Consider the following 11,355-nt stretch of genomic DNA (forward strand, 5'->3'; position numbering starts at 1 on the left):
TGCTGTAATTGTTGTAGCTATGATGAATTCTCATTACAAATTCCACTGGGAAAAATTTCTTCGTTGATATTTATATGCTCTATGGATTTTTCAAGTGGCAATTATGCCTCACAAACAATTATTTGTCCATCTTGTATGGGGAGCTTTGGACTACAATTCCCAGAATTCCTTGGCTATGCTGGTTGGGGAATTCTGAGAGTTGACATTCCCTTTCCCACTCCACCACCTTCAATCTCTGGGTTATATACATCAAATGTGGGAAGCCTGTGGCCCTCCAGATGTTGTTGGACTTTATGTCTTCAAAATGTGTGGCCTTCCAGATATTGCTGGACTACAGCTCTCATCAACCCACTGATACTCATGGCACAGTGGTTAAACTGCTGCACTGTAGCCAAAACTGTGTTCAGTCCCAGGTAGCTGGCTAAAGGTTGACTCAGCCTTCTATCATTCCAAGGTCGGTGAAATGAGTACCCAGCTTGCTGGGGTGCAAAGGGAGGGGGAGAATGTGTAGCCTGCATAATTAACTTGTAAACCACCCAGAGAGTCCTTGAAGCACTATGGTGTGGTATATAGGCAGCACACTTTGCTTTGCTTTTACCTTTCACTGTGCTGGCTACTGTGGAAAGGAATGGCAGTTCTGCAACATTTAGAGCAGCGGTTCCCAACCTTGGCTCCCCAGATGTTCTTGGACTAAAACTCCCAGGAGCCTTCACCACTGGCTGTGCTGGCCAGGAATTCTGGGACTGGTAGTCCAAGAATATCTGGGGTCCTAAGGTTGGGAAACACTGATCTAGAGAGTTCAAAACATCATGACAATTATATTGAATGAGTAGATAGATAACTAAACCCCAGGGAGGCATCATCAGCCCTTAAAATTTGTGCAAGTAATTTTAATTAAGACTTTATAAAATATTATACATTATGTTACAGTCATATTTTCAAATGTTCTAAAAATGATGAAAGTGTGGCATCAATGGCTGCAGCTAAAATAATCCCACCGGTAATACTTTCATTATACCATATAAACGGCAGGTGTAAAACTTCACCTATTCCATAATGAACATGTTAAAAGGATATTGCAGAAAGGTTTCCTAATTTGTTTAAAATACACTCGTATTCATGACATTTTTGGTCTAATCTGTTACGAGTGTGGGAGCTCCGATATGTGTGGTGTGTTTGTTCTTCTCCAAGAGCACTCCCCAAACAGTGCATGGATAAATGTATCTTAGAGTTCCAGATCAGTTCCCTCCATTGGAGTGAATGGGGATGACCATCAAGCACCAGCATTCTGTGAGCGCTCATGAAACTCTTGATCAAGAGTCCCATGCTCACAAATACCAGAAGATGGCTGAGTTACATGCAATTACGATGTATCCACTTCCGCATTGCCAGAGTCAGCTCAGAATTCCAGGTCTGCCAGCGGTAGATGTGGTTGACAAAGATGCTGCTGTCGTCAGTTGTTGCCACAATGAGGTATGCCATGAGATAGTGAGTGTGGAGCATTTCCTGAGTACAGTTGTCATTGATCCGAAACCACTGCTCAATCGCACTGCAAGCTTCATAAGGCAAGAGCATCCCCTCCTGGTTAATAACCTCCACTTGGCAGTCAATGTGGTACTCCTGAAGGCTGAAGACGCTTGTTTTCCCGGAAAATTTCACCTTCACAGCTGTGGAGAAGAAACAGAAAAGTTTGGTTTGGTTATAGCAGTCATCACTGCTCTAAATCATGCTTAGAAGGAATGGGCCCAACTCAGAGAAAATCACCCATGCTTAAATCCACAGTCCTGTATGTAAGTCACAAAGATTCTTATTGCCTCCTATACATTGGAAGTTGGGAAATTTTTTGACCCAGGAATCAAATTCCAGTTTGGGAAGAGATTGGGGTGGTGGTGATATACATTCCAGAAGTGGGAGGAGTTAAGGACCCCAATCTGTGCCAAAGACAAAGTAGGTAAAGCTAAAGAAAAGGCCGCAAATTTGCAACAAAGCACAGATCAATTCTTTGCATGCCTTCCAGAAATTAAATCTTAAACCCTAATATCTCCTTGCCTATTCAGTTCTATGCAACAACTTTCCTTTCACAAGTCAGTTTGTATGTGGGAAATGTTACCGTAAAACAATTTTATCTCTGGTCTTCAACAAAAGATTAAAACAACAACAACAGAGTCTTGGGACTATCAAATGTTATTTTGCTTCCACTTTTCCTCAGAGGCATATTTGAATCCTACTCTTATGTATGCCTTTTTAAACAATCTCATAAAAGACTCTAATATACTTCTGAATAAATGCAAAGAGCATCAGGTTGCTTATCTTGCAAACTTTTAAAAAAATCACTTAGTTCCTTTCAATCCAAGCAGAAAGTTGCCGTCAAGCCAATAATCTCCTGTGGCCACTGGGAGATTCTGGCAGTGTTCGGAGAACTGTTCCTACCAGTATGGGGTTTCTAACAATGGGGAAGAAGTGCAGTCATTTTGGTAATGCAAAAGCCATCAAGCAGGCTGAGGAAGTGGGCTGGAGTCCACAAACACTTATGCCAAAAAAAGGTAGGAATACCCCATCCTTATTATAGGCACATGGTTCCCAACCATGGGTCCCCAGCAGTGTACCCCCTAATTTTCAGCCCCACTGAGCATGGCTCCACCCAGCCACCCACCCTGTTTTACCCCTGCATGCATGCATGCACAACTCTTCCCCCATGCTGGGTTCCATCGCACCTGGAACCTACAATGATCGCTGTGCAGAGAAGGAAGAGAGCTGCATGGAGGGAAGCAGAGTTGTGCATGTACCCCGCTTCATGGGAACCTTGGTTCCCAGACATTCTTGGACTACAACTTCCAGAAATCCTGGCCAGGACAGCTAGTGGTGAAGGCTTCTAGGAGTTCTAGTCCAAGAACATCTAGATACCTAAGGTTGGGAACCACTGCTCTAGAAAAATTGACCTAAGTCTTTGTGTCATGTGGCTCCCTCTTGGTTTTGCTGCAGTCCACTAACATGGCTCATGTTCTACATGTTACTCAGACGTCCCACTGTGTTCAGTGGGCATTACTCCACAGTAAATTCCAGAGTATGAATAATTTTCTCTGGACTGCCTGAGATTATCTTCCTTAATCAAAACAAAGAAACAAAAAACACAAATGTCTATTAATTGCACACATGCAGTTGTTTAGCCATATCACAGTCTCTATGGCTCCTACGCCACCTATGGATTCTATGTAGACATGGGCACTCACTTCAGTAGGTTTACAGCTAGGCTTTCCTTTTGATTTTCAAGAGGACTAACATAAAAGAAAATGAAGGCCAACAAAAAATGTAAGAAACACCCCCACGCACACACCAGAAAGCCACCAGATAAAAACAATAGCAGCTTTTAACAAAATTAGGAACAAAAGAATTACTTGCCAATTGTGTCTGTCTCTCTGTGTGTGGGGTCAGAGAGAGAGAGAGAGAGAGACAGAGACAGAGACAGAGAGACTTCCATAGGCAGAATACATCAAAAGGTCTGACCATACCCTCTGACATCACATGATTCCCAGGTGAAACACTGGGTTTTCCACTTGGCAATTTATTTTATTTTATTTATATGCCATCTTTCTACCCATAGGGAACCCAAGGTGACTCACAACAATTAGAATCACACAACAGCAACAAGTTTAAAATGCTACAACAATTATGTGCTGTCCAGTCGATTCTAATTTATGGCAACCATTTTAATCACACCCACCCATTTACACACCTATGGTCACACACACACACATACTCTCACTAATACCACCATTTACTCTTCAAGCTCTATGTAGTCTACAATGATCTTAATAAGCCATAGCACATGCAAGGTTCAAATTAGAGGCAGTGGAGAATAGAACCCTTTAGTGTGCTTATAATATTTGTATTGATAAAAACTTACCAAAACCTTTGTCACAAAAACTTTCTAGTACTCTCTTGTGTCTGAAGAACTCCTCAACTGGTGGACAAGTCTGGCAAGTAGGTTTTAGAAAGCCTGGCAATGACAGAAGATAAATATCTTAGTGGTGGGGTGTGCATTTGATTTCAGAGAAACCAAATATCTGAGATCCACTGAAACATTGCTTGACATCTTGAAGGACAAATATGATAGAATCAATAGTCAAATGCCCTGAAGACTTAAAGTCACCAGTCTTACATATCTCATGCATTAAATCAGGATGGAGGAACCTGCAGTCATTCAGATGTTGAAAAATTACTTCATTGGTCAGGATAGAAAGAGCTGATGAGAACTACAGTCAGCAGTCCTGGAGGGCCATAGGTTTCTATAGCCTTGTTTCCTTTTTCTGGGGGATGTCATGTAGAGCACCCATTTTAAATGCAACTTTTCCATGTTGTTCCTTCAGAAATTTGTTTGGTTGTTGAACTTTTGTCTTGTCTTTTCTCTAGAAACTACAAGGTTTTCTATGACATTCGTTCTAAACAGTCCTGTGGTGTAAGTGAAGTTGACAAAGAGTGACTAGCCCAGTGACTAATGAGTTTCTTGGTTTGGTAGGGACTAGAAACTGAACTTCCCAAGTCCAAATCCAAGCCTTTAGCTCAATAATTCTCAGCCTTTGACATTCCAGAAGTTTGGACTTCAACATCCAAAATCCTTGACTGTATGGCAAGCTGGCTGGGGCTTCTGGGATTTGAAATCCAGATCTAAACCATCTAGAAAGCCAAAGGTTGAGAATGTTCTTGAGCCACATGAGTACTGACTGTCATATACCAGGCCCTTTATTTTTTCAGGACATGGTCGCAAAAATTAGGTTTTTTTTAAAAGTATCAATGGTAGTTCTTCCGCATCCTTTTTCTTTTGTAAATCATGATTTTGAAATCCTGAAACTTTCAAAAAGACTGGCAGAAAAAACCCTATAAACATTAAGAAAGCTTCAGGAGTAGTTTAAAGAAAAGACATGACAAAAATTGCATGTACGGTATCCTCATCACTTGTTTCTCCTTAATCATATCTCCTCAAAGCTGTTTTTTACAGAACTAAAAACAATAAAACAATAAACAAATGACCATAAAATAGGCTTGTACATAACACATAGTCCCTAAAAACTAAGGGACACATTCTACAAAGTGATGTAGCAACATGTTTTTTGGATTGTGCAATTTGAGGATGCAGATTTCTTGAAAAATGATGATAATGGTAGTAATAGCGACAGTGGAAATTATTGCTATTACTGTTGCTGCTGTATGAAAATTCCCTGCATAATCAAAACCAGACAGATCAAAAGGGAACAAGTCAGAAACAGTTCTCTAATATATTCATTTTCTATACTAGGTATGAAACTACCATGCAAGTTACCTGTGAGAGGAAGCTTATATTCTTCACTGAGGGACACAAGGCACGAATCCTCATCACTGGGAAACCGATCACAGTTCAAACTGCTTGGCCACGGATGACCTTGGCATCTTAGGACAGGAGCACAGCTCTCCTGAACTGCCACACACATACTCCGGCAAGGATGGATGAACCTGGCAGGAAAGCAGGTCAAATTTCAGTTGCATTATTAGTGTGGAACATCGCTGAAAGCAGGGCATGGAAAAAAGTACCTTTTCAAAACTGCATTCGCAGAATGGCTGAGGCATTCTAGGAGTTTTAGTCTGATTAAAGTAGCATTTCTAAACTCTAATCAAATGCTTGTGTTATCGGTGAACTCTTCCATAATATACTCTATTGTTATTGGCCATTTAAATAGACTCGAAAGAGAATGACACATATCTACAATGAGAACCAAATATACTTTCAGTGCTACAAACTGAGGCTTATATAGTTGTTCTTACTCATTCTTGTGCCTTGGAATTAGCCTCGCTATTTTCTGCTGAGATCTCCTGACAGTAAGACTATATATGATTTACACAGCCCATTTGCAAAGGTGGACAACCACATTCTCTCCTTCCCATTTTAAATAATTAATTTAATCATGTGCTGTCAAGTCAGTTCTGACTTACGGTGACCCTTGTTCAGGGTCTTCTAGGTGGAGAGTGCTCAGAAGTGGTTTACCATTCCCTCCTTTGTGGGGTGCCTGGAATTGTTCAGTTTGCTCAAGGCCACACAGGCTGGCTGTTCTCCCTAGAGCTCAGTGGGGAATCAAACGCCACACAACAAGTTAACCAGTCAGCTTCCTTTAAAAAAAAAACTGCTGGGTAGCTCAGTGGCTTAGGTCTCTGGTTGTGGAGCCAGAGCAGAGGAGTTCAATGCTACTGTGCCTCCTTGAGAGGGGCTGGATTTGATGTTTCATAGGGTCCCTTTCAGCTCTGCATTTCAAAGATGATGATGATGATGATGATGATGATGATAATATAGAACACAGTGTGCCAGCAGCTGCATCTTTCCAATAACATAATGCAAGGCATAACATAACATAATATAATATGGGATCCAGGTGGGAGAGAGACCATAAGCTCCAAGAGAAAAGATAATTCCTTGATGGTTGTTGTGGTTTTTTTGGGCTATTTGGCCATGAAGGGTCTTCTTCCTAACGTTTCGCCAGTCTCTGGGGCTGGCAGCTTCAGAGGACAGTGCTACTCCTGTCCTCTGAAGATGCCGGCCACAGAGACTGGCGAAACGTTAGGAAGAACAACCTTCAGATCACGGCCAAAGAGCCTGAAAAACCCACAACAACCATTAGATTCCGGCCGTGAAAGCCTTCGCGAATGCATCATTCCTTGACTTACTATATACTGGACACCACCTGATATATCACTGGTAGTTTTTTAAAAAGGGAATTGTCATCATGCCCTCCAATAAGCGGGACATCCATTACACAGTTAAGTCTACCATCAGAAAAAGAACTGCACAGTCATGCATACAATCAGTTTTGTTGCCTAAAACTAAACATTCATTTGATTTCTGGTCAAATCTTAGAGAATTTTCAACTTTTTTTTAAAGATAGAAGTCACATACTTCTAAAGAGGCACAACATGGGAAGTTTCACATTTATCCACATGAGGCATCGTATCTATTTAGAACTTGGAAATACGTATTTCTGACTACAACTCCCATAATCCTTCATCCAGCATGGCTAGGAGCTAGGGATTCTAGGATCTATAGGCCACAACAGGAATTTTTCCAAACTTGGCATCTGTTTGAGGAAGGAGAGGTATTCACTCAGATAATACTTCTCAGGTTCCTCTATGTTATGCTGTTTCTCCAAGGCACACACGTTTAACAAAAATTACTTATTAAACTACTCTTTTCAACTATAGTTCAGTTACTTACCTATCCAAACAGATGGGTGCTAAAAGAGAGCAGAAAAATGTCTTGGCATCAGGGTGGCAGCCAGTTTGCATGAGCCTCTTCCATTTGGCAAATCTTGGAATAGCCTCTGCCAGGTTTGTGTGTCCCATTAGGTTGGGCAGCCTCATTTCTGAGTAGCTGATGTCATGGCACACAGCCATTTCCTTAGGGATAGCTACACACTTGGTGGATAATCCAAAATCAAAGCCCATAGCTGCCCTCAGAACAACAGCCAGGATGAAAGCCCCAGGGAACATCTTGTGGTGCTCCATAAGAATAGCAGAGAATACGGAGTGAACTCAACAGGCTGGGCTTTATATACTTCTCAAAGCGCATTTCATTATCAGTCACTTATCAAGTCACTCAAAGCAAGATGGAGCCCTATTGCCTACTTAAGTAATCAATATGATTGCCAGCAGCAGTGGTAGACACAAAAATATAGCATATTTTCCTTAAATGAGGCATTTACACATAATATGTAGAGGTGAGTTCATGTCTGTCAGGCACTTCAGAGTTCTGCATACAGTTGAAAAGACTTTTGCTATGTAGGTGTGAAAATAAATTAGGAACAGTTGGTGGAAAAATGTGAGGGCAGACAACCTGTCTCCGGGGGTTCAGTTTGTCTTGTTGCTTTCAGGCATGGCTGGTTTAGCTGAAAGTACAGACAAGGTGGATTATCAAGATAAAATGTTTTGCTTTTACTAATTGCCTTATGTCTCTTGCTTTTGGTGATGGGAGGGGGGGGTCAAGGTGCTTGCATGGAGACAGCTGTCTCCCATTAAAAGACTAGCAAGTCCTTGATTTTTGAGAGGGAGGAAATTTTCCCTAACCGATTAGATGTCAGAAAAGTCATTTGCAGTGCCTCAAGACTCCATCAATAGAATTTCAAGTTTTTGGTTTATACTGAAATACACAAATCTCCATGCACTGAAAGGTGTGAATAAATCCATCAATCTCTCTGCAGGCACTCCAAAATGTAAGATGGACCAAGAGTCATAAACACCTGAATGGGATCCCAGCATCCACAGAATGAACAACAAAGGGTACCTTTTCATGACTGACTTTCAATATCTTTTAAGGAAGATGTGGACTTGCTCTGTGATGACTATGGAAGAGACTGATGGCTTCACCTTCTGTGAGCCCCAAGAAACTCTTCTGTACAGTACACTCCAATGGCTATGAGACTGGGGAGGGGTTCAGAGTGAGATCACTGCATCTGCCCTCACAGTTGCTTGTGTGGCATTCAACTCAACTGCTCCCTGAGGCACTGTACTAATACCATTGGATAAAGTGTCAGTAGCATAGTACTCAGGCCTTGGCTTCCTCCATTACCTTCTCAAATTCTCTCTTTTTCATTTAGTTATGACTGAGTGTAGATGACTGGATGTGGGATTCTGGGAGTTGTAATCCAAAACAGTAAAGATCCCAAGTTCTGAGGTACAGTTAGCTAATATTTTTAGGCAACCTTAACAGATCCCTTCCTGGTACAGATCCTGCAAAGAACAGGTGAGTTCTTATTTCAAGAAGACCTTTAAACATGCTTCTACCATACTTTACACTGGGTCAAATAAGCCACAGCAATTAACTCATGAACACCGTGCCTGACCTTATGCATGGTTTGGTGTGCCTAAATTTGTTGAAATTGGCTTTTGGAATGCAGTACTTTTGATATGCTTGCAATGTGATGGGTGTACTGCCAATCTTCATCAAGGAAACCATGGCTAGCAAACACACATAAAATGTAATTGATTAAAAAAAGACTGAAGTAAAATGTTTCCACATAAGACATTGTCTTCAGCAATGAGAAGGGGAATGAATCACCATATTTGAAATAAGCAACAAAGAAATAAAATGATTTGATTTGGAATGTTTCTCCTCTTAGACCCCATGATTAAATATAATTGCTTGCTTTAGCTTTTTCTGAATGCTCTGATCTTTTCTTTCTGGAGCTCAGTTCCCACTGCTTCCTAGTTCTTCCTTCTTTTGTGCAGGATTGGTTGTGCTATTTCTGTGCTAGGAACAGCTCACTTCTTTTGACTGAGTAATTGGTTGATACCTCACTTTTCCAGGGGGAAAAAGGCATTCAAGGCAGTGCACAATCATAAAACACTGATTAAGGACTAGCATAAAAAACAAACCAATTAAAAACACTATTGCAGACACAGACCTAAAAGGAACAGCAGCACCTGACAGGTTGACCCCCCCTTTAACCGCATGCCATTCCCAGCTAGGAGTGATTCTTGCCTGTCCCAGCTGGGCAGGGAGTTCCCAAGTTTTACCTTTTACTCATAGATGTTATACAGTTTACATCCAATCTTAATAGTCTTGCTTATTTTGCCCACTTTAGTTCTACAAGTAGGTTCGTCTCCACCCCATCAACTGGTACTTTTCATCAAAGCAGTAGTGTTCATGAGAGACTTATCCATGAAGGCCCTGCCTCTCATAGGTGTGTCCAGATTGGCCTTTAACTAGCTTGGACTGATTCTAACTCTGCTGGAGGACAGCTCCCTCAGGATCCTGATGCAGGCATTGATCATTTCCCGGACTGACTACTGCAATGCTCTTTATGTGGGGCTTCCCTTGGGGGCTGGTTCTGAGACTTCCAGTGGGTCCAGAATGCAGCAACCAGATTGGTGGTTGGGGCAAGCAGATATGATCACATCACCCCAGTTCTGGCTCACCTCCACTGGTTCCCATGTATCAGGTTTTGACTCTTATGTACAAAGCCCTCCATAGTTTGGGCCCACGTTACTTGTTGGAGCATCTTGCCCCAATGTCAACTGCCTGACCCACCAGGTCATAGCAGATGAGGCTCCTCCAGGTAGCCAACCCAAGGGAGGCCCGCAAATCTTCTGTGAGAGATAGGGCCTTCTTCAAGGTGACTCCATCTTTGTGGAATCAGCTCCCAAAAAAGCTTCGCTTGGCCTAGTGATATTTCAGGGGCAATTGAAGACATGGCCCTTCAGGGACGCCTTCCACTCCAACCCGAGTTGAGTTACATCTCCATTCAGTTGTTATCTGTATCTTTGTTATTTTTTTCTGTCTTATGTTGTTTTGTTAATACTCTGCTGTCCTCTGTTTTTATATTGTTAGATTGTTTCTGGTTTTATCCTATTAACTATTTGATTGATTAACTGTTTTATGTGAACCACCAGGAGTAGTGCTGCAGTACTAATGAGTGTGGTATATTAAACTGAATGAATGAATGAATGAGTGAATGAATGAATGAATGAAATCTGCTTGTAGCCTTCCCACCTGTCTGCTGTCTCTCTCACCTGGATCATCTCCATTTAACTGTTGCTAATCCTGGAAGAAGCTCATGTTTCATCAAGACCTCTCAGGAGGAAGCTGGGTCTGCTCCATTAGTTCGGCTGCCTGCTGATATAGATCCTGATACCCAGAATATACCTTGGAGCCCAGTTTCCCTCTTATCTTCTTTTTCATTTAATTGCTCCATGGGAGATTGCCAGAGATTAATCACGAATCATCCCCTAGCATCTTATTTTTAGCAGAGAAGTGGAACTCTCTTCAAAGCAATCCAGCAGCTTGCTATAGCAAGTAATGACCTGGCATTCTGGCAAGAATACTGGCCAACAGCTATTATTGTTATTAATTTTGCATGAATCAGGCCAAGCAAAATATTTCCAACACTATATAGTGGAAGTATAGAAATGCATCTTCCTGACCATCTTGCTAGTGAGGCTGGTGAGAATGTAATCCTTTCTGAATCACAGTATTTCTGTATCACCCTTAATCTCAATAAGTACTCAGGGTGATTGGCAATAAAGCAGAATAAATCCAAATGAAAACAACAAAAATGAATTATGTGCTTTGGCCATCAATTTCACTAGGAGATATTTTTCCCCCATTCTGGCAACAAAATTGATTTTATGAAATTTATTTGTATATTGTATTCTTTTATACTTTTAATGTGATTTAGTATGATTATGTTGTGAACTGCCAAGAAAGTGCTTATGGTATGGAGTGATATACAAGCTGAAATAATTAAAAAATATTGATGATTGTATAATAGTGTGTGTGTGTGGGGGGGAGGATTTCCTAATGGACTGGCAACTTGAAGCCCTCCAGATATAAGGCTAGAA

General features: G+C 41.4%; 1 protein-coding gene across 1 annotated transcript; it reads right to left on the reverse strand.

Annotated features, from left to right (window-relative positions):
• Positions 1–875: 875 nt before the first annotated feature.
• LOC110089646 (secreted frizzled-related protein 2) lies at positions 876–8,265 on the reverse strand. Its single transcript, XM_020812867.3, has 4 exons — positions 7,235–8,265; positions 5,318–5,487; positions 3,905–3,997; positions 876–1,667 (listed from the first exon to the last, which is right to left on the reverse strand). Exons 1-4 carry the CDS (start codon positions 7,522–7,524, stop codon positions 1,354–1,356), a joined length of 867 nt encoding a protein of 288 aa, XP_020668526.3. The 5' UTR covers positions 7,525–8,265; the 3' UTR covers positions 876–1,353.
• Positions 8,266–11,355: the final 3,090 nt, after the last annotated feature.

This window comes from Pogona vitticeps, chromosome 5 (genome assembly GCF_051106095.1).
Source record: "Pogona vitticeps strain Pit_001003342236 chromosome 5, PviZW2.1, whole genome shotgun sequence".
Classification (NCBI taxonomy): Eukaryota; Metazoa; Chordata; class Lepidosauria; order Squamata; family Agamidae; genus Pogona; species Pogona vitticeps.